Genomic DNA, 23804 nt, shown 5'->3' on the forward strand with positions numbered 1-23804 from the left:
AAATTTATTTTTAAAGTCTTGCCAGTGGGAAAAAAGTGACAGCTTGCTTCTTACAAACGTCAAATGAGGATTCAAAATTTCTTCAGTTCAGAGTATTTTGTATAGGAGTATCAAATAGTGTTCTGTGATTTTGAAGACGATTTAATAATTTTGTGTTATAAAATAATAAGTAGACTTCCATTTAACTCTAGCGTGTAATCGTATACATGGGTTTTCTGCAAATATAGGTTAAGTGAAGCAGTTTTAGTAAATTAAAATTATGGATGAACCAACGTTACGGTATGAAAAAATAGATTTTCTTGGAGAAGGACAGGCAAGTAATTTTATTTATTAAATGATATTGATATATTTTTTGAATATAAACACAATATTTTTATTTGTGAAAGTATTGAAAATTGTAACCTACAAAAATGTTTATATTGACACATCACTTTTAATTTTGTCCTCAGTTTGCAACGGTATACAAAGCTAGAGACGTGAAAACGGATAAAATAGTAGCTGTTAAGAAGATAAAAATTGGTTCACGTTTAGAGGCTCAAGATGGTATCAACAGGACAGCATTGAGAGAAATTAAATTATTACAAGAATTGCAGCATGTAAACCTTATCGGACTATTAGGTATATTTCTCTGATAATTCTTGATTCAAGAATTTTGATCACAAATCATTACCACAGAAATAATCATTATTTATACATATAGTTAAATTAGAATTAAGTTGTGCACTGCTGAAACAACTAAATTTTTGCTTATAGAGTTTTATAAAGTATTTTGCTTTTCTTTACATGTAGTATATAAACAACAGTACACAAAAGCCCATTACACATAATTAATTTCCTTACAGATGTTTTTGGACAAAAATCTAATGTTTCTTTAGTTTTTGACTTTATGGACACCGACTTGGAAATAATTGTTAAGGACAACAACATTGTACTTACTCCTGCTAATGTTAAGGCTTACATGATTATGACTTTAAAAGGTAAGTAACTAATAAATAATAACCAGAGAATAAATCATCTTAAGAATCATCACTATACCTTCCCTTATTCCACTTATGCATGTACAGTACATACTGTGCAGACAGTATGGAATTTTTGCCAAATATAATCATATTGACAATTTAAAAATCAACAGCTCTCCTAATGTTTGCGAAAGGAGCTAGTTATGTCTACCTTTGTTATTGTTCTGTGTTGTCTACCTTACAAACCGGTGCAAATGCTTCTGTCAAACAATTGTTTATGTATTGTATCTCGATTTTATGCAGTTGACATGTTAGTATTTCAAATCAATTTGATGTTTCTGATTTGATTACCTTCTTGCAAAAAAAATCTCATGCTAACTCCACTCCATAAGACATCTCCTCCACATTTTGCTGGTGATAAGTTTAATTTATGAATTAATGAAAATTTGATAACTGTTTTCACAAGAAAATATGTTTTTAGGGTTAGAGTACTTACATCTAAATTGGATATTGCACAGAGACTTGAAACCAAATAACTTGCTAATAAACAGAGAAGGAATATTGAAAATAGGAGATTTTGGTCTTGCCAAAGCCTTTGGATCTCCCACTAGAATAAATACACATCAAGTTGTCACAAGATGGTACAGGTAAGAATAATTAATTGAATGTTATCATAGATTAAATGTTGAAATAGATTTTAACATTCAAAATAATAAAATACATACATTGTATGTACATTTCACATTACTATGGCACATGGACTTACCAATGTAGCAAAATTGGTAGATGCTAAACAGTGCATAAAATAAGTTTTATTGTTTACCACTGGCAATGTCCGACAATGTATTCACAACTATACTGCTGAAGAAGCTGCAACCTTGAAGTGGCACCAGACTGGATATGTCCCCACCATGCCACCATATATGGGATCACTGAATGAACACGATCCTATATTGAATGGGGACCATAAGAGTTGCTATATTTTGACATTGTTGTAAACCTCAATGCTGTTATTTCATAAATATTTTCGCTATTATTTCATAAATATTTTCAGATCTCCAGAATTATTATTTGGAGCCAGGCAGTATGGAACAGGAGTGGACATGTGGGCTATTGGTTGTATATTGGCTGAACTACTTTTGCGAGTTCCCTTTCTGCCTGGAGAATCCGATTTGGATCAGTTGTCCCGAATTTTCCAAGTTTTTGGTACACCTACAGAGGAAACTTGGCCTGTAAGTTAGACTATGTATTTACTAAAATGTATATGACTGATGCTGCTGGACGATGAGTAGATGTAATGACGTAAATAATATGCATTATTTGTATCAGAATACCAATATTTGATTATGAAAGAAATTAAATTAAAGCAACAGTTGATTACAAATGCTATACATTGTGAATCATCATCATAATTACATTTCCCACTGTCTGTCTATCCCTACTTAGATCTTTTAAACTGGATATTGATGCATATATTTTTAAATATAGGAGAGTGCTTCAAGAAATGGTTTATATGTATATAACATGCGTAATATTTCACCCGAGCATAGTCGGGGCGGGCCGCTAGCACATAATATATCTTGTACATGGTAATTTGAGTAAATGTTGAGTTATAAAAATTATTTCCATTGTTGTAGGGTATGAAGAGTTTGACAGATTATGTACAGTTCAAGCAGTTCCCGCCGCAGCAATTGAGACATATATTTAGCGCTGCCTCAGACGATCTAATCCAGCTTCTAGAAAGTCTTTTGTCTATCTACCCCCCCAAGAGGTGTAACTGCGCACAAGCACTTCAAATGCCCTATTTTAGGTAAGTTGGTTTTAGTATCATAGCTGTGTGTATGTGTAATTATTTGAATTGGTTATGACACAAAGAGAGCATTTCATTATGCATATTGGTTCGTGCTTGATGATGAACATTTTTTTCAGCAATAAACCAGCACCAACTGTGGGTACAAAATTACCAATGCCTTCAAACATATCAAAAGTGGAGGCTGAGAAACCATCACTCAAAAGAAAACTTTTGGAGAATATTGATGGAGGTTCATTAGCAAAGAGACTGCAGTTTTAATATACAACCATATAGGCCAGCATACTGTCGTAATCAGTACAATGTTAGTGCAATCATGGACAGAACTAGCTTTGTATGTGTATGGTTAACAACCAATAAGAATTCCAATGAGGGTGGCCTCTTACAGGTAATATATCGAAACTAGTCAGCACAGTCTATATATTACATGCAAGTGCCCTTAAATACTGCAGATCACAGCTTTTTAATCATCCAATATGCAGCATCTATTAAAAACCTGTGGTCTGCACGACCTTAAATGAATTTTCATTCAGTATAAATGTATTATCTTATTGATTAAAATGCTTCGAACAGGTTGTAGCATAAAGCAGGACTTATATTCAGAAACTTGTTTAATTAAAAGTTAAATTTATATTTAAGACAATATAACTTTGATACAAAAGTATATGCAGTTTTAATTAAAATAATATTGTAAAATACATTATGATTATTTATTAGGTACAGGGATAAATTTGACGGAAAACAAGAAGGCAAAAATATACACTCTAGCAGAATTTGCTGTAAAGAAGCAAGGGTTAGCTAACGTTACAAAGTTAAACTATGCCAACAATAGCTATCATAATATTAGGAAAGGATATGAAAACATATCTTCCACATTCCACTTTACATCGGCAGTAAGATAGGCTGCGCTGTTACGTCCATATCAGGGTGAGGCATGTCGACAATAAGTCTCGTGATCTCGGCAATGCGGTCAAAGTAATACAATAAAATGTATGTTTTCTTACTTTGAAGGAGGAGGGACTGACACTATTAATCTGGAACAAAAACAAGGTAATTTAAAATATGGTTCATACTTGTTGCGCCAGTTACTCAATATTTGGCATCGTCGCGACAGTAGTTAACAATATTGTGCCCCGAGGCGACAGTAGTCTTGTATCAGATAGTGGTGCCCTTACGAGTTCATCTTCCACGCGGTGTAGGCCATGCGCACGAGGTGAGCCCGCGTGGAGCGCCGCGCGCGCTCGGGCTCCGCCGGCCGCGCGCACATCACCGCGTCGCGGCACTGCACTACCAGCTCTGCACACACATCATATACTGGGATCAATAATATGCTACTACAATGGCTAGACTAAGACTTCTGGCCAAAATGGGCTATGACGAATAATTCAGATTACTTTTTGGAAAAAAACCTAAACTGAATACTGAAAAAAAAAATCAACTGAATACAGAATAAATGTTAAAAAATAAACATACCGTCGAAGTGGTCTCCACAAGCTTCGGGTTTATGCTTGACATTTGTTTTACTCTTTTTCACGGCAGTCTGCACACAAAATTTTATTGTTCCCTTCTGTCCTCTAACACATTTTTTTACATATTTTTGAGTAGCTTTTACATTACACTTTCTGTTGGCAAACACAATATTTCATGTTAGTAAATGTTCATAAGTTTAAAGTAAAACTAATTTGAATGTTCAAAGCGCCAATTCATAGTAATTACGCGTAAAAAAACAAAACATTGTGTTAGCCATCACAGCAATCACTACCAAACGTATGAAATGGCCTGAGAACATTTTAGAAAATCAATGTGGTTACCTTGGGCGAGTTGGAAACGACGGACAAACGCCCGTACACTCCATACTTGCGCTCGTCCTCCGGCCTCAGGGTTCCCATCTTTTTCATCACTAAATATATCTGGAATTGTAAAGACAATGTGAGCATAGTTTGGTTCATAAAGGGTAATAAATAATAAAGCCATCTCTCTAAACTTGTGGCACTGAATCATTTGATAATCGATGTCGAATAGATTAGCTGGCTATTTAACTGGGTAAAAAATAATATATATGTATATACATATGTAGGACATTCAAAACAATCGTGACGTCATATAAATCACTTACAAAAAAGTACCTTTTTTTTTGACATTAGAAAAAGTATCTGATTTCACTAGGTACATAGCAAATTCATGTCAAACGCTGTGCAAAACGTAGGATTTAGAGATTTTTGACAACGTTATACATGGGAGCAGCAGCTATCTTATGCTAAATAAGCACAACATCGCTCCGGCTCCCTCGTCTGCAGTCACCTGCTCCAGCATGCCGTAGCTGCGGATGAGGAAGTCGCGCTGAGCGAGCAAGTTGACTCGCTCGCGCTCCTCCTTCTCCACGATCGGGTCCGGCTCGAATGAGCACAGCACGTATGGCGGCTTAGTTTCCTTTTCCGGCAACTGTGATTTATTTATATATACATATAGAGATATAGGTAGAGAGCACCTTTGATACCTCAAGGGTCCTCTCTAGGTTAGGTACCACATTTTAAAATTTTATTGTACACAAAATATATAATGTGAAATGTACTAAGATAAAGTAAGTAAAGACAATTTAACTTAAGCTTATTTTTTATTTTATTTATTTATTATTGGCATAATAGCTGATATTGTACAATACAAAGCTGTATGCTTACTATTTGCTGTAATAGCGACGGTTTTTGAATCAGTTTTGTTTTATCATCCTTTTCTTTTTTCTTGGGCTCTTTATCTTTTTTAGCTTTAGTTTTGTCAGTGTTAGTGTTCGTGGTAGCGGTGGCGGTGCCGGCGACGGTTGAGGGCGCGACTGTACTCGCTTCGTCGGCCGCTTTCTTCTCGCCTTCCTTCACGCCTTTTGGCTGCGATGGCTTTTTAAGAGCTTCCGCTTTTGCTTTCGTTTGCTGTAAAATTATTATACATATAAAGGCTTCTGTTATCGACGCGCTATTTAATTTATATGTCATTTAAACGTTACCAATATCCGTACTATTATTATAAAAGTCGGTCTACAATATCCGTACTATTATTATAAAAGTCGGTCTATACAATTTTAGGATTTCCGAATAAACTTTGAAAGAAAAAAATATATTTATTGATTGTTGACTCGCCTGGAACTCTTCACGCTGCAAGCGAGTGCAGTCGCCGCGCGCGCGCGAGGACGCGGTGCCCGTGTACAGGGAGCCCGAGGGCTGCTGGAACAGCGACGCGTATTGCTCGCCCACCGGGTACACGCGTCTACAGATACAAATCTCTTATTTACTTGTAAGGGGCTTGTAACACATTTTATTAAACAGCAGATCCTGCTGATGTTGTTACAACATAAGCTGGATCGAGAACTGCGATTATATAGATTGGCAGTTCTTAGATGAAAAAAAATATTTCCGTTGTTAAAATAACAGGTTTGAAAGAGAAACTTGTAACCAAACTGTATAAAATATATGATTTTATTAGCGCGATTGGGAAAAGCACATCACCACACGTCTACAGATACAAATTTCTGTAAGAGGCCTTTGACATTTTATTGAACGATATGTTTTGACACTACATTATATAAAAATATTTTACAAAAAAAAAAGTACTTTGAACGTTCTATGTATTGTGCCCAGAATACTTGCAGCATTTAACAAATAAGGTGTAAAAGTTTATCTCCCACTACCTTATTAATAAAAATATAATTCTTATTCTCGAATGCTTTGTCCATCTTAGTTTTCATTATCTGAAGAGATTTTCACAGTTTGCCAGATTATGTAATCTTTAAATAGTGTTTTGTTAAATAAATAATAAAAATTCTATCCATTCTAATCCAAGAATAACATTTTTATTATATAGAATTCCGTCAAACTGACATGCTTTGTAAATTAGTAAAAAATAAAAACGTCACCTGAAGTTGCCGAGATGAGTCTCCTCCCACTGTATTTGCATCTGCCAAGGACTTTTTTCTGGCTCTTTTTCTTCATTCGGAGTAAACTCAGAAAATCTGAAAACATTTCTCCCTTTGCATTTGAATTTTCTATGTCAATATTGGATTTATTTGCTTGACATACTACTTTGATTTTGTATTTCCAATCAATCCGTGATTAAAATCAGTTTAATCATGAATCTCACTTGTTGGTCTGCAGCAGCCGGTCCCGTATCCGCTTTCGGTCCTCGTCCAGCACGCGCTTCTTGTCGCACTGCCAGATGTTCAGCATCGTGAACGTATCCGTGAGCAAACCTTCCTTCACTTCGCGGTCCAGCTGCGTGTCCGTGTGGAAACTAGGCGAGTGATTTACCTACAACCGGGAATACTGTCAAATGAGAGAGAATTACAAAGACTATATTCTGATCTGATCATATCCCAAGAAATGGCTTCATATGGTAAAGTATAAAATTCGTGCGTCGAAAAGCGGAATCCGGGCCCGGGCTCCAACGCTCAACGGTTGGGAAGGAACCGGAAAAATACTTAGATGAGCGATAGACTATCTTCTAATTTTATGTTAATTTGCAGAAAGAAATTAACGTAATCTTGTTATCTACATAGCTGGTACCTTCAAAAAGTACGAACTTCACAATAAGGACAAGATTCTACTGTACAGACTTCGTTGAAAATCTTGGGAAAGGTTATATTTTTTGTGGCATTTTGATGTTACATGCCTTACCTCTAATATAAATGGATGCAGCTTATGATCCAAAAGTATATCAAATCCGAGAATTTCAAAACATGCATGTACCTGAAACGGCAAGTATAGAACATTAACTCAAACTCTATGCGAAGAAAATGTTGGATGGATCAAATATACAGACAACAATGTCATGCAAAACTGCAGGTACTTGGGGATATGTAACACGTAGACAATGGTCTTGATGTAGGCTACACTTAGTATCACTGCGTGAACGAATCAGGAATGTGGTCATCCCCAGAAATGCGAATTTCACTGACATAACCCATAAGCTCGCTGAGAGCCCTATGTCTAGTAATATACACTTGTGAATGAAATTATGAGTAAGCGATGATTAATTAAGCAAAGGAAATAAGATAATTTTATCATAGAGACCATGTCATGCGAGGGGAAGCACGCGTGGTAGCTGTGCTTGAGGATGGGCCACGCGGAGATGATGGTCTTAACGATGACCTGGTCGATAGCGTGCCACAGCCGGTCCAGGTCCACGCCTTGCGACAGCAGGATCTTGTTCAGCGTCGATATCTTGCTGACGCGCGGAAAGTTGGACATTAGTACATAGGTAATTTTAGCATTCAGCATCCCTAAAGCGATACTTTGTGTACGCAGGTTACGTATTTCGGCCATATGCATACGAAGACAAAATATAAATGTCCACATAGGTATAGGTAACAGAGGCGTAATTTTCTGCGAAGCGATTTATTTTTAGTTGTTGCGCCGTCGAGTAAGGAAATCTATGCATTTTGGAATACTACCACTAGATTTCTCATAATCATACTGAAACTTTCTATAATTACTTGCCTACGTTTACCCCAATTTTTAATGACCACGAAAAGTGAACTTACCGTTTACTTCCTGCCTCGGAGTCGTAGACATAGGTGCGACTGTGTTTGTTGAGCGCGTAGTTGGTCAAGTGCATGAATACATTGGTCGTATTGTTCACGTTGGGATCTGCGTAGCGACTGGTCGCAAATCTAAAAGAGTTTACCACAATTAACAATAGAACTAGTATGCAAACTTTGCCAAAGTGATAGAAGAAAATACATGCCTAACTAGACCTTCGTTGTAGACAAAAATTCTAAGGGGATCACACGATGTGATGAGTGTGTAGACTCTGATGTCGAATTTGTAACCGTCTACTAAATAAGGCTTGGATAAGTACACCTGCAAATAAACAATTGTATATATAGTGATAGCAGTTAGTAGTGGATCGATGATTTAATCAACTCTGGATATAATTCGTTGGTGGTGTAAATATAATGAAGTGCACTTTATAGGTAGATTTCCATGTTTCATGGAAAGCTGATGATAAGTTACGAGATTATGCACATTCTGTTTGATGTATATTATATGACTATGATCATTTGACAAATACACAATCACCTGGCAAATGAGTTTGTCCGTGGGTTTAATATCTTTGAGTGACTTTGTGAGGTAGATGCCGCGTCCTTGGCTCCCGCATTCTGGCTTGATTATAAAAGTTTTGTTTTTCCGTGACTTACTATAGTTTAAAGCTTCCCCGAAGCTAAAAAAATTACATACAATTTATATTAAGCAATTCTTTTTCGGTGCATTTGCAGCTTTGCACTCTTAAAATAAAACTATTTTATGACGTCAGTAACTTACTCTGCTGGAAGACACCACGTTTTCGGAAAGAAGTTGTATTCCTTTGGGTAGATCTTTTGCATTCTATTTAAATTACGAGCTAGTAAATCTTTCCTGTAAAAACACTTCAATATTTTTAAAAGTACTAAATAGGTACTTACACATTCACATGTATTGGTTTCTCAAATCAGAATGGAATTTTGTGAATCACAAGAATTGGATTAAGTACTTAGTCTAGATTAGATAAATTAGAGTACAGACATACATAATATTAATGTTCAACCCTTTGTTGTATAAATAAAACGTATTAATCGCTTCATAATTAATATTCCAGAAACATGCTTTCGTGATTCATAAACCACGGAGTCAAATAATAGGGTTTAATGAGCGCGATATTGCCTGCACCTGCACTTGCAGCAGTCACGCAATGCAGTATAACTTATAATGAGTTCGTCCTTTGCTTCATTCCACTGCAAGTGGCAAAAACTTTGCATCGCGTTGCAAATGTAGGTACTTAAAAATAGAAGTTTTAGGCACCCAGCGGCATACTTAATTTTGTTGAAGAACAACGGTAATTAATACTTTATACTTACTAGGTACTTATTCAAGTGTAGTACAAACTATTAGACTATTATTAATATTGAGTAGTATGTTCATACCTACTATATGCCTACTATACCAGTTTATTCCTAAAAAGTCCAACGGAAACCCGCGTAGGTAATATGGTATATTCATAAATCCTATTCCAATGCAAATTGTATTGAGAATGCGATCAGATATGAGAGGCAAATTGTTTTTCTAATTCAAAAAAGGTTGCTTGTACGGTCACCTGCAGATCTCCAACATGCCGGGAAAGTGATTAATCCGCTGGAACCTCTTCATTTCTTTAGCGCGTTCGACGGATACGCTCATGTCGGTCCAATAGAAGTTCCACGCGTCCTCCTCAGACACTTCGCGCATGCCGAACGCGCTCGCCACCTTCCGGATGGACTCGTAGCGGCAGTTTGTCAAGCATATCGATATTTGCGATCTATCGATATAAAACCTCTTTTCAACTACGGATCCCTACTACATAGCCAATTATTTTTTACGGATGATCTAACGTACAGTACTTCAAACACTAAGCATATTTAGATAAAGTAGTTTTATACATTCGTAAAATGTACAATGAAGTTTTTCCATCAACTTCTTTTGAAAATATGCTAAATATTATTTATTAGACCATCTTATTACGCAATTGTGATCGAACTTTTATCTTTGGCTTGGAGCTTTCATATGAAGTGAAGTTGATATCGGCGGTCGTCTTTTTATCCTGAAATTCCCAGCGGAACACGGCAACTGAGCGCAACTGTTATACATAAATGATTGAGTAACTAACGTTTCTCAATCGCGCCTCTGATCACCCAATAGGATTTTGATGAAGTTCTAGGTATAGAAAACAAGTAATATAAAATACTTTCTTTATTTCAAAGGGAAGCTGATTCCCGGGGGGGCGGGGCCACGGGGCGCAGTTGGCATTATAAAGTGTATGTTTCATCCCGACCATCCTTCTGGAGTGTAAATAAATACATTAAGGTCCTCCGCTAATAGATGATGCGGGTGCTCAACAGCGGGAGCCCGCGGTCTGTATTCGCTTTGATTCATGGATTATTATGTTCCTATAATTACTGTAACTTCGCAATAATAATAACATTTCGTAAATACTCGTGTCCCCGCGCCGTAACACCATCGCCAATTAACACTTTCCTATATTAGTTTTGTGTAGAGCGGGCACCCGCTCCATGGGCCCCTTGTCTATTAGCGGAGGCCCTAAAACACATACATAACACATTGCGACTGAAAACTTTAAACCAACTAAAGCAATTGTGTTGAAATATTTACGTGAGTAATATAGATATTACTTCTGTTCAACATGGAAAGAATTTTTCAAATGGAGTTATGCGGGGAACTAATAAAACTTTCGAAATAAATACTTTTAAAAGACAGAGCAAAAAACGCACCACCCACTTTTTCAAAGTTTATACAGGTTACGGCAAAAATATGCGCTTAATTAAAAATGGGTTGCGGTGTATTAGTCCATCCTCGGCATGATCAACTATATATAAATAAAAACCTATATAGAATGAGTTCAACCTCTTTCTCTTCTTTTTCTTGCGTGTGGGCTCCATCGGTATGACGGGCGCCGCGCGCGACGTCGGTTGCGACGTGTCGTCCTCGCCAGACAGCTTCAAGTCGTAATTCCTCATCAGCAATGTCGCTATATTCTCGGCTTGATCTTTTTCTGCCTTTGCGATTGGGTCTGCTGATTTTTCATCTGCAATGTATACATGTCAACCCTGCTAGAAACGGGCTAATTGCCAAAATGATCGATCTATAAAACCTTACCTCTACACTTTATTTCATTCCTTTCGGTCAATGCAATGGAATAAAAAGAAATATATTTTTTAAATTAATTGGTACAGTTAATTTGTGGATTCTTACGAGATCACGACGACTATATTTTAAGAAAGAAAATACCTGTGATTTTTTCTTGATTTTCATTTTTTCTTTTAATTTGATGTGTATGTGTTAGAGGACCATGGAATGATTGCTGATCTTCGCCACGCAAGAAAGTGTCCACCTGCAAAAGGGTATTGATCTACTTATACATAATAATAATCTACTTCCATTTTGGTATTAGAAAAGTTTATAAGTAGGTAATACATTACATACCTCCATTTGCTGTAGAGGCAAGTCATCAAAATAAGCTAATTATTAGTGCTAGACATCTCCGGTAATAATACCGATATTAACTAATTATAAACACGTTCAATGGTCAAAAATAGTCACTATCCAACAGAAACCCAAAACCTGAAACAAACCAAAAATGCACTGAAAATATACAATTTGCCAATTTGCATATCACTGCTCTGTAATTAATCTAACATTGGGAACCTTGCGATGCAGTAATTTCATAAAAAATTTGCGAGAGACATTATTGAAAACTGTTTTTTGTTTTTATTTCATGTCAGTCAGCCTGTCTTTCAGTCAAATTATCCCGGTTACTAGTCAACTTCCGCTTGCAATAGAGAACCGGAAGTTGAACGTGACTTCTCAATAGTGATGCAAGTAGAAAGAATCACAATATTCAATCGAGAAATATATTAGATTCCTCGATTATGAAATTAATATGTACCTAATTGTACAACACTTTTGTATTACTCTGACTGAGGTAAGATTTTCCGTAAAGATTAGACAGGTTATACTTTCCCCTAAATGAAAATTATGTACCTATTTACAAGACAAAAATAGATATTTTGCCATTTATTTTAATTGTATTGTAATAAAAAAATGGATGCGTATGGAATCATGGCATGTAGAATAGATTAGAATTTAGTTCCGTCGTGATAACATGGCAGTATATTTAATACCTACGTTGTAAATATTAGCTTGTACATCACGTATGCATACATACATAGGTTCCTGCTTCTAAGAGCGCTTAGAAGCAGGGACCTATGTATGTTATGTACCTTATTCCACTTACTCTGAATAAGTGGAATAAGTATTCTGTACATATTATTACTCTGCTCTCTTATATTTATGTTAGATGAAAGAAATAAGTAACAATAATAATGAACTAATATTTGACAAGTGGAAGGGCTCCGTAAACTCGTTCCATAAATGATAGACCATAGTTAAATAGGTAATTTTTTAATATATTTTTTAATTTGTTTGGTTGGCAATGCTTTTTATAGCCGTCAAGCCGTCAGCGCAAGTCTCGTCCGTCAAATTCTGTAGTGCTTGTACAAAAATTTTGCTTTTCCGCCAAAGTACAGAGTCATTCTAGATTTGCCAAAATGGCAGAGGGCCAGGAAGAACCTAAGAAAATTACAATCACAGTAAAAACTCCAAAAGAGAAACAACAAGTGGATATTGAAGAGGATGCCGACATTAAAAAAGTAAGTACCTACGGCATTTCGAGAATCATTGCCCATGGCGTAATAACATAGATATTGCATACGCAATCAGTGATGAAATTCGTTTGGTGTTTCGGTATTGTAAATATTCATTGTTTCTTCGTGGCTTTTAGTTAAAAGAAGTGTTGTCGCCAAAGTTCAGTGCCGAGCCGGAACAGTTATGTCTAATCTTCGCCGGGAAGATCATGAATGATGCTGATACTCTAAAACAGCATAACATCAAAGACGGTTTGACTGTTCATCTGGTGATCAAGACTCCGCCCCGACCGGAACCAGAGGGTGCGGCCCGACGCCCTCCAGGTAACTCCTTTACAATTTCCACAGATGACAACTTAAAAAATTTATACTAACAAGGCAGGTATGTAATCTTATCTATATTTGTAATTTCATTTTCTATTCTACTTGTTTGAATATGACTGATCAACTTAATGTTAATGGAAAATTAATACCTCACAATGTTAATAGCACTTAGTTCATTACAATTATATTGATTAATGTATCATCCAAGTTTACACAGTAAACTGTACATTATGTTGTAATCCTTTATTTGTGAATTAAACTAATATTGTTACTATGTTAAGCCCAATTCGCACTTTGATTAGTGTTAAGCACAGCTGTGACTTGAATAATTACATAAAAATAATTAAAGAAGAATTGCCTTGCAGGCAATTATTATTTCAAGTCCAAGTATTTACACTTAACAATTGCACTTACTAATCAGAATGAGAACAGGTCTTTACAATTGTAGATCTTCTATGTGCAATTATTGCAATGTTATTTATTATTGATAAAGGATTTAGTTAAATACACATTATTATCTTAAAGCTATCACCAAATGCATGATCGGACCTCCTATACAGGGACCATTACACCCAGTTTGTGAAAAAGTATATATTGTTTACTAAGCAATTATTTCTTTTTGCAAATTATATTAATGTTTGCTGACTAAACAATGAAGCCATTTTTGTTAAACGAAATTCAACAATAAAATACTTTGCTAGTTCAGTTTTTATCAAATACATTTTTGGTGAAATTACACAATGTTTGCTGAGTAAACAATGAAGCCATTTTTGTTAAACGAAATTGAACAATAAAATACTTTGCTAGTTCAGTTTTTATCAAATACATTTTTGGTGAAATTACACATTTGCACAACTAGATGTTTGCTATTTCCATTGTGAATTGGTGAATTCAATTTTGTGAAACAAGTTATTGCATGTACTTTATAGGCCTTAGTGAACCTGTGTATGATAATCATTAATACTAACGTCCTAATGGAAACTATTGCAGTACACAGAATATTGAGGTATAACTAAAAGTACATTGAGTATGAAGTTATATTCTCATGCAACAAAATATATATTATCTATCTTGTTTACCAGAAATTCAAATCCAAAATTCTTTATTAAATTCAGAATGATATACATCACTTATTAAATTATGGGATTCAATTATTTATCGTTTACTTCCACACATTTCAATCAACAAATGTATATTATTCACAGCGGACATTGGTGCTACACCATTTGGTCTCAACTCTCTGGGTGGGCTAGCTGGTCTTGAGAGCCTAGGTCTTGGACAAAGCACATTCATGGATTTGCAAGTAAGTCATAAAAACTTTACATTGACATGTTCTTCCTGTTGAAATTGTTCTTTTTCATCCAAATGTGGAATCATTGATGTTAAAAATGTTTTAGTTTTTTATTTAATCCAAACTTAAAACATCTATTTGTTTCAGGCTCGAATGCAGCAAGAGCTGTTGTCCAACCCAGACATGCTGAGACAAGTGCTGGACAACCCACTGGTGCAGCAGATGATGAATGATCCAGAGAATATGCGGACTCTCATCACATCCAATCCTCAAATGCAAGACCTCATGTCTGTTAGTATTTTATATTAAGTATGTGAGTGGGTATTTAGGATCACCTAATTGAATTTTAGTGCTCATTAATTCATGAACGAAAATGTTATGGCGATATTAATAGTTCCTAGAATCTACTAGTGTAGTGTGTAATGTCAGACGAACAGGAAGAATGGACTATTAATTTTATTTAAATATGATATCCTCATACAATGGTAATGAAGCAGAGCCATTCTAGGACGAAACCACATGTATGTAAACATACTTATAGCTGTAATAGTTGACAAATGTTTGTTTTTACTTTATCAGCATTTGGTGAAACAGGCCCTAAATATGTTTTTTTTTTTCAGAGAAACCCTGAGATCAGTCATATGCTCAACAACCCGGAGCTGCTGCGGCAGACCATGGAGCTGGCGCGCAACCCTGCAATGCTGCAGGAGCTCATGCGCTCCCACGACCGCGCGCTCTCCAATCTCGAGAGCATACCTGGTGAGATACGTTATACACCCACTTTGCTGCAGTTCGATTTTTCTTACAAGTCCTATTATGTAAACAATCTTACCATACCTTGTTATGATTTAACAGCAAATTGACTTTTTAGAAAATTATTTTACTGATTAATGAATATTTTATTTTTTAATGTATAGGTTTGAACTAATATTTAATTTATTTTAAACAATTGTGAAGATTGTTTACATGTGAAAAAACGGACTGTACTTGGACTCACTGAATCGAATCGCGATGCTTATTCACAGGTCACCACCACAGCGCTTACAGTTTATATAGTATCACTATGCACCTGGTCGAACTCCCACAGCCTTTACGTGTTTTCGGAAGAAAATAGTGTCCCATACGTACTTTCCTCCGAGAATACGTCTGAGGATGTCGGGTACTATCAACATTTTTTATGCAAGACAACTGTTTATTTACATATTTAAACCTGTATATTTTTTTGATTGATTTATGTACTGCTTTCACGATTAGACAACAAATCACAGGTATTTGGGTACGAATTTCATAAACTGCATTAGGTTGAATTGTTTAAATTGTGAATTAAGTTGAATGATTACATTACTGCATATGATTTGTCTAGAATTGTTAATCCTTTTTTTTTTACTTACTAACATAAATGCGAAATCTTGGATGTATGTGATTGAGTGTGGATGTTTCTTACTCAATCACATAAATTCCACGAAAGCTTAAAATATAACCTAAAATAGCATAGGGTTACTACTTACTACTATTTATTAGCCCACAACTAGCTTTTAATTAATTTTATAATGGACTAGCTTTTGCGCGCGGCTTCGCCCGCGTGAATTACATAGCAAAATCTCAGTAATTTTTTTACCGCGTACTATGTAAGACTGATAAACATATATTATTCAAATTCGCATTTTTTCTCATCTTTAGTTCAATTTTCTGTTTTCCGCTGCGTGTCTCGTCCCGCAAACTTGTCTAATCCCGCGTTTCCTACGTATTGTGCCATCATGTTTTTTACAATGTGTCCCGTCCTGTTTCACAAACGTAAATTAAACATTTTTTTTTATTTACTATTACTGTTATTTACTACAAAAAGTGTGCCAATTTTCAGCTTTTTATCTTGAAAATTGTATTAAGTCCCATACAATCTTTCACCCCCCTTATGAAGGGGTTGAGGGTTAATTTTCAGGAAAATTTGAAACACGTCAATTCATTACTTCATTGTAAACAACCAAAATTCAAATTTTCAAGTCACTACTTCAATGGTGTAGAACTTTCATATTTACAGTTTTTCACCCCTTTCACCCCCTTCGGAGTAGAATTTCCAAAAATCCTCTCTTAGTGCTCCTACCAGCAGTTTTGGGTGTATGTTGTCTGTCAGTCAGTCAATCAGTCACTCACTCAGTAACGGAAGAGTTTTATACTGATATATATCTAAGATGTTAATCCCGTATATAAGGTACCTAAATACCAAATTTCAAGCAAATCGGTCCTGTAGATTTTGAGTGATGCGCTTCAGACACACAGACAGACAGACAAAAATTTCCAAAACTATATTTTCGTCATCATTTATTCGTAACTAAGCATATTCCATGAAGAATTTTAAAAAATATATCCAATGTACAAATTTGGCCTTTCTTCAATTTTATTATATGTATTGATTTCATAAATTAACCATAGATTAAGGTCTCATTGTTACTAACGACATGGACCATGTCTGAATAACGAATTTATTTTGTATTATACTGCAGGAGGCTACAACGCTTTACAAAGGATGTATCGAGACATTCAAGAGCCCATGTTGAACGTGGCCAGCAGCATGGCCGGAAATCCCTTCTCGGGACTCGTCGACAACTCTGGTGCGTACATCATTTTGTAAATAAATAGATGGATAACAACTTCTAAAGGACTTAAAATAACCTCATGTTATTTAGTATTATTTTTATTTATTGTTTTAACCCGTCAATCGACACAATCAAACAAGTGTCGTAGAAAGCAATATGTATCCCTTGGAAGGAAGTACTATTTTATACTCATACCTCTTACTCATACTCTTGACGTAGGTAGTACATTTTATTATACTGTGTCTTAACATACACCCTCATTGCAATCTGTTTCTTTCTTCCCTCGATGTGTAATGTAGATAGATAAAACTTTTGTAAAAAAGCAATACATACACACAACAACAACTATAAACATTAACACAAGCTTAAGATAGGAAGTGTTTGTGTTGCAGTAATACAAAAAGGTCCATCTCAGTACACCAGTGTCAATCAGTGCGTCTTATCCTTATAGTGAGTGGTAGACAGATTTTCAGACGTGACCCGAAAGTGTAAAAAACGAAAATAAAAAACCAAAATACCTCTAAATTAAGGAAAATATATACATAAAGGGACGCCATACAATATTACAGTGATACAATATTATAGTGATATTTAATTGGAAGTAAACTATAACTACAAACCCGTCTGAATAAATTGTGTAAGTAAACAGCGCACTAACTATGTAGGATGGAAAAATAACGATAGATATAATAATAAAGTAATAAATAGATAACAAAGAGAAAAAGAAATAAATCGATTCAGTGGCTGCAACAACCACTGTCAGCAATGAAGTATACAGTTTACTTTTTGAGAACTTAAAAGGTGGGCTCGAAATTGTTGTAAAATTTTATATTATGATGAAATATTGATGTCGTGAGATGCGTCATCAAAAATCTGACGTGTAGAAAGTATGGTGATTTGTTATTCAAATGTAAAAATTTGTGTGGTTTCTTTTTTATATCTACGACACAGATATTGTCAACTCAAAAAGTAGTAAAAAACTTATTTTGCATTTATTTGGAAAACTTGCTTTCAAATATGAATGCAAAAGTGTGAATAGATATTTGTTACGTAAGAAACAACTTCCAAACGGTTTTGATTTTTACATTAGTAATTAATCCATGTGGGAAGCGGTGGTAGTGTAATGGTCAATACCTGTGGATCAAAAGGTCCCAGCTTCGAATGCTGCTCATGCCACACTTGGTGTTTGTCAATCAATCTTGACCATTCTAGTTCATTAAACATCTGTTTTCTTCAAGTCCTTGGCAAAATGTACGTTTACTCCTCTGTCTCAGTGACACGAAAGTAGATTTTGCCCTCAGAAACGCGAGAGCGGCATTCTGCTAACTGGCGAACCATAGCGGTTCACCAGTTACTTAGCATAAATATATTTATGAATATTATAGAAAATATATTTTTTCGTGGTCGAGTAACATTAATTATTTATATCAAAAGGGAAAAAGCTACTTACAAATAAAACTGTCGACCTGTTCTTCCAGACGGCACCAACCCGCAGCAAGGGTCGGAGAACCGGCAGCCGCTGCCCAACCCGTGGCAGCGCGGCGGCGGGCCCGGGGCCGGCGCGGGCACGGCCGCCCCGGGGCTCATCAACACGCCGGGCATGCAGTCGCTGCTGCAGCAGATGTCGGAGAACCCGCGCCTCGTGCAGTCCATGCTGTCCGCGCCCTACACCAACGACATGCTGCAGGCGCTCGCCGCCGACCCCGAGATGGCCTCTCAGCTCATCAACCAGGTACGCGTGTACTATGGTTTAACGCCGACTATTTTCTCAATTTATACTCAGTTCGGCGTGAACAGGCAGAGTACACAGTTTATAAAAATGTATTCTCTAAAACAACTTTATTCGCTAGAATATAAACTTTGGGATATGAATTTGATATTCAATATTTTCAATATTAAAACCACGACCGATTTATGGGATAAAAGCTGTGCTATATAAAGTCCTGATAACTGGAAAAATGTAGAGTTAATTCAGTTAATTATGGCATACATTTTTTATTACTAGATAAAAATCTCATACTTAAATCAAGAGAAATCAATAAAATGCATTATTTTTCAGCTAATTTACTTTATACATGTTTGCACTATTGCTCATCTAAAAATAACAGACTGTTTAGGAAAATGTGATTTTTTTAACAAATAAAATTGTCTTTGTTGACAGAATCCGATGTTCGCGAACAACCCGCAGCTACAAGAACAGATTCGCACGATGATGCCTCAGATGCTCGCGCAACTCCAGAACCCAGAGATGCAACAGATGATGTCCAACCCGCAGGTCTGTATTTTATTGATGAAATTGTGTGCTTTATATCAAGTCTTACAATGATAGGTGCAGTGACTTATTTTCAATGGAACAAATACCCATACAACGTATTACCTATGTGTCAGGTTAATTAAACGGTCAGACCGTTTAATAACTACTGTTCATTGTAATAAATTCAGTATATACAAATATAATTCGTACCTCAAAAGGAAAAAAAAACGGAGCCCGAAGAACAGAAGAAAAATCAGAGTGATAATATGGAGCGTAATAGTGGAGACTTGTTACACATATTTGACAATATGTACGGTTGCAGGCATTGAACGCGCTGCTGCAGATCCAGCAGGGCATGGAGCAGCTGCGCGCGGCGGCGCCTTCGCTGGTCTCCAACCTGGGGCTGGGCGCGGGCGCCGCCTCCGCCTCCCCGCCCGCGCCCGCCGCCCCGCCCGCGGTCCCCGTCTCCGCCAACACCGCCCAGGCCCGTCAGCAGAACAACTCCGAGCTATTCACACAGGTATACCATACACATTACATCTCAAATGGAAACTAAACGTGGTATAGAGGAAAACCAAGGTGGTGGTGGATAGATTCTGTCAGAGAAAGTTTGAGTAGGGAAGTCTTCAGTGAAAGTGACCAAGATAAATAATATAATGATAGTCGTCCGTTACGCGTTTATTAGGGTTTCCAGTTTCTCCACCTATTTTATTTCTAAAGAATTCATGTAGCGAAACTTTTACACTGGCGATATATAAAACATCAAAGGAAAAAATAAAAAAGTTCACGAAATCCTAATACAAACTTGTCCAACATTTCGCATCTTTCCCTTAGCACCAACCAAGCCCCAGTCCCGAACTTCTTACAAAGGTAGGTGAAATTATGCAGAATTGGGAGCATCGTCGCGCGCAAGCCACTAATAATGAATGTGACGTCAACGCCCCGACCTCCTCTCCCCATTCCATACAAATCCTGCAAAATAACTCACGAACTCGCCCTGAACTCTCGGACGTTGCCTTTGACTCCGAGGTTGGTACTTAGTAACCTAACCACCAGTTGATTGTTTTTTATTAACTTTCATTTGTAGCATAAAGTATGATTTGTTGATGTATTAAATTATTTTATCGTTAAAGTAAGTTGGTGGTGAAATTTCATTGTATCAATAGATACGCTTATGTAAAACGTTAAGTAAACATATTTGAAAAAACATCTTACATAATTTTGGGCATAACTTATATATTTTAGGCATAAAACGGGGTGTTTTGTGGATTAATTGAGCGTAAACTACTTTCGCTGAGCGCGCCTACACGTACCATAGACAATAAAAACATTGAGCATCACAGCCCAGGGTCCGCTTTCCTACTTTTTTGTCTCCTTTTCGCACGGTTGTCGGCCTGCCGATACCCATATGAGCAAATGGTCTGTCAACTATGTCAGTCATGCTTAGACGTACGAATATCAGAAATATATAGACAGATGGGTTTACGCTTGAATAATCACTTTTATCCGAGGTATTTAGTTTTGGTGGAGGATGACAGCTTTCTAGACCTGCAAAGCTGCTGGAATTTTACGTGTAATTACATCGTTTTGATTTCAAATATTCTTTCGCAGTTCATGCAACGAATGGTGTCAGCCATGTCGAACAACCAGACCAACTCCACGCAGCCGCCCGAGCAGCGCTACTCCCAGCAGCTGGAACAGCTGGCCGCTATGGGCTTCCTCAACAGGGAGGCCAACCTGCAAGGTTAGTACAAGTATTATACATATAGGTAGTGTTAGTGTAGTAAAACTAAATACAGCAGTGTATCAGCCATGTTGGAATACCAGACGAATTCAACCAACAAACATAGCTTATTTATTTACCACCATAATACTATCTTCTAAAACTTTCCATTAGGCTTATTTTACAACAAATCAGAAGCGAGTTGTGCCAGCACTAACATAGGAAATCAAATACATTTTTCCTGATTTTAAAACTTATATGACAGTGACATCACTACTTTTGAGTCAGTCATTCCTAATACAGGTACTTTAATGAGAGCTAAAATAATTCATTTTGATCAAGTTTATTATTATAAATATTATATTTGTTCGTTCCAGCTCTAATCGCAACCTTCGGTGACGTGAACGCGGCGGTGGAGAGGCTACTGGCCCTCGGACAGTTGTCTATGAGCTAACACTAAGGCCCCTCTGCGACAAACCTGGCTACTACTACACTCGAGTTTAACTATTACTACGCTCACAACTGTATTTTGTCATACTATTCCTATGTGAACTTGGTCAGTTATAATATAGCTGTTTTGACATTCCTATTGACCTTTCACTGACAACTTTTTCCCACTCATGTGGGGTCGGCACTGTATGTTAACTCCTTCCATGTGGCCCTGTCCCATGCCATTTCATTTAACATTCCCTTTCTAGTTTTACTTTCGTTTTCGTTTGCAAGAATATTCCAATTTAAATTGTCTCCTGGCAGCGAAAGCACCGACATTTTTCCCTCTTTTTCAATAGAGTTATGTGCCACTGTTCTTGAATATTGAAATATACATCCAAGTAATTAGACTTGCTTAATAAGCTTTTCCTTGTCTGTTTTTGAGCTAGCCTCAAATATTTATGCAAATATGCAGTTGTGTGACGTAGTAGTTCTAATGTTTTATTTCCATTCTAACTGCTAAATTATGAATGTAACTACGTACATATAATGCGAGATATGCGTCACATATTGTGTTTAAATTATATTTTGTTTCTCTATACTTCTAAAACAGTCTGTAGGATAAAATAAACTAGTTAGTGTATCCAGACAGATGACACTTTATAACATTCACATTCACTGAGTATGTATTGCACGTATTTTGCTCCACGTCCTTGAATACTGGAGGCAATTTTTTCGTATTGTCTACATATATTGATACGTGTATAGTTATATGCAATATTTGTGTGTACAATCACAGTGTGAGTAAGTAGCCATAATATAAAATACGTCGGTTTAATAACTATGATCCTTATTTTTACCATCATTTTTGTTTGTGGTAGGAACGTAGTCCTACATGTACTATTAAATTTCATTCCTTCTCGTTTTAGGTGTTATACAAAATTGTTTATTAGTAATCAATAGTATACTTACATGATTATTTAAACGAAGCGCGGTAGTCGCTTGTTTTATTTACTGCTGTAAAAATATATGGTTATATTAATTTATGGTATAATTTAATTTGTTCCCACTACCATCATCGTAGACTTTTACGTTGGTCTTAGTTACGTAAACGTCTGCATAGGTTATGTAAATAGATTCACTTCACATTAGTTAATGTGTTACGACAGGGGTTGAGCCAATATTATTTCTCAAAATGTATAGTATAATTAATTTATTATACTTGTAATATCAGAACACATTGGTACGTTGTGAATTTCGTGCGTCGAGAAACGATTGAATTTATTTGGCATTGCGGATAACGGTCTTAGGATGGTTTATAAATATTTTTGTATTCATAGTACAGTCATTATACTAATCTGCTTGTTTAGTCAACAGAAATAATGTTTGTTTAGCCATTATTTTGTAAGAAAGATCACATGTTTTTTTTTATTTCATAAGCTGTGGTGGTATAAAACTATTTGATTTTTAAACTTTTATTTGTAGTCTATTGCGATGGTTTTATAGATAATTCGCAAATTATACGTTGTAAAATAAGAAGGATTAGGTGTTGCTCAGCTGTGTAGGGGAATACATTACACAACCTTAACATCATGTTATGAAACATGCAATTGCGAAGGATTATAAAAATAAAAGGTCCCTTTTGCTAAACATCTCTTGAAAGATTTTTTTTTATTACAGAGAAATTGTTTTCAAATGTACAAAAATGTAAACAAAAACTGTTTAAATTGTAACTATTTCATTCTGTTCAAATGAACTCTCAATTTCTATGATGATATTGTATTATTACAACACTAATAAAAAGGAACTGCATGTGCTCTGTGATGTATTCTAGACTGCTAGAAATGTCTGAAATCGTATGAATCTGGACTGGGTGTAACATTATATTATGACAGAATGCAATTATTATAAATAAATAAAAGTAAACAAATTGTAGTTTTATTTATGTATCAAGTGTTACCTAGTGGTTTCTAAACTTTGCGCTTTGAACACATTTAAATATTATTGTTGACGTTTCAACAACCTTGCAGCTAGACAGCAATGTTAAATGAAAAGGTGCTAGGTCCATGGATGTACATCAGTACCTACTAATTCCATGGCTAGGTCCCGTTAATACCAGGTAGGTATGTTAGGTATCAAGTCTTCACAATAAGTTTTTATACGTGTTTATTCTTAGGTTGATGGAATAATAAAATTTCACGTTC

The 23804-nt window shown here is 36.0% G+C and overlaps 3 protein-coding genes across 8 annotated transcripts; 2 read left to right on the forward strand and 1 right to left on the reverse strand.

The window, feature by feature from the left end:
* Positions 1-51: 51 nt before the first annotated feature.
* On the forward strand, positions 52-3433 carry Cdk7 (Cyclin-dependent kinase 7). Its single transcript, XM_053755793.2, has 7 exons — positions 52-313; positions 450-618; positions 843-977; positions 1441-1606; positions 2014-2191; positions 2597-2769; positions 2889-3433. The coding sequence occupies exons 1-7, from the start codon at positions 260-262 to the stop codon at positions 3028-3030; spliced, it is 1017 nt and encodes a 338-aa protein (XP_053611768.1). The 5' UTR covers positions 52-259; the 3' UTR covers positions 3031-3433.
* A 24-nt stretch (positions 3434-3457) lies between these two features.
* On the reverse strand, positions 3458-12106 carry LOC128675952 (tubulin polyglutamylase TTLL13-like). 6 transcript variants are annotated; one of them, XM_064436432.1, is made up of 21 exons: positions 11979-12106; positions 11766-11903; positions 11571-11673; positions 11187-11367; positions 10514-10603; positions 9883-10083; positions 9075-9167; positions 8832-8973; positions 8497-8612; positions 8294-8422; positions 7824-7977; positions 7428-7499; positions 6895-7061; positions 6671-6766; positions 5898-6024; positions 5448-5690; positions 5071-5211; positions 4581-4679; positions 4243-4309; positions 3945-4065; positions 3458-3803 (listed from the first exon to the last, which is right to left on the reverse strand). In XM_064436432.1, the coding sequence occupies exons 2-21, from the start codon at positions 11769-11771 to the stop codon at positions 3770-3772; spliced, it is 2382 nt and encodes a 793-aa protein (XP_064292502.1). In that variant the 5' UTR covers positions 11772-11903; positions 11979-12106; the 3' UTR covers positions 3458-3769. The 6 variants fall into 6 exon arrangements, 5 of the variants coding, with proteins under 5 accessions (XP_064292502.1, XP_053611764.1, XP_053611765.1 ...); XM_053755789.1 differs by having other exon boundaries at positions 11571-11691; XM_053755790.1 differs by having other exon boundaries at positions 11571-11691; positions 11988-12099.
* A 675-nt stretch (positions 12107-12781) lies between these two features.
* Ubqn (Ubiquilin) lies at positions 12782-23530 on the forward strand. Its single transcript, XM_053755611.2, has 11 exons — positions 12782-12991; positions 13123-13309; positions 14515-14612; positions 14748-14891; positions 15221-15359; positions 17102-17209; positions 18673-18926; positions 19356-19469; positions 19771-19968; positions 21060-21192; positions 21549-23530. The coding sequence occupies exons 1-11, from the start codon at positions 12890-12892 to the stop codon at positions 21623-21625; spliced, it is 1554 nt and encodes a 517-aa protein (XP_053611586.1). The 5' UTR covers positions 12782-12889; the 3' UTR covers positions 21626-23530.
* The last annotated feature ends 274 nt before the right edge of the window (positions 23531-23804 follow it).

This window comes from Plodia interpunctella, chromosome 15, assembly GCF_027563975.2.
Source record: "Plodia interpunctella isolate USDA-ARS_2022_Savannah chromosome 15, ilPloInte3.2, whole genome shotgun sequence".
Lineage (NCBI taxonomy): Eukaryota > Metazoa > Arthropoda > Insecta > Lepidoptera > Pyralidae > Plodia > Plodia interpunctella.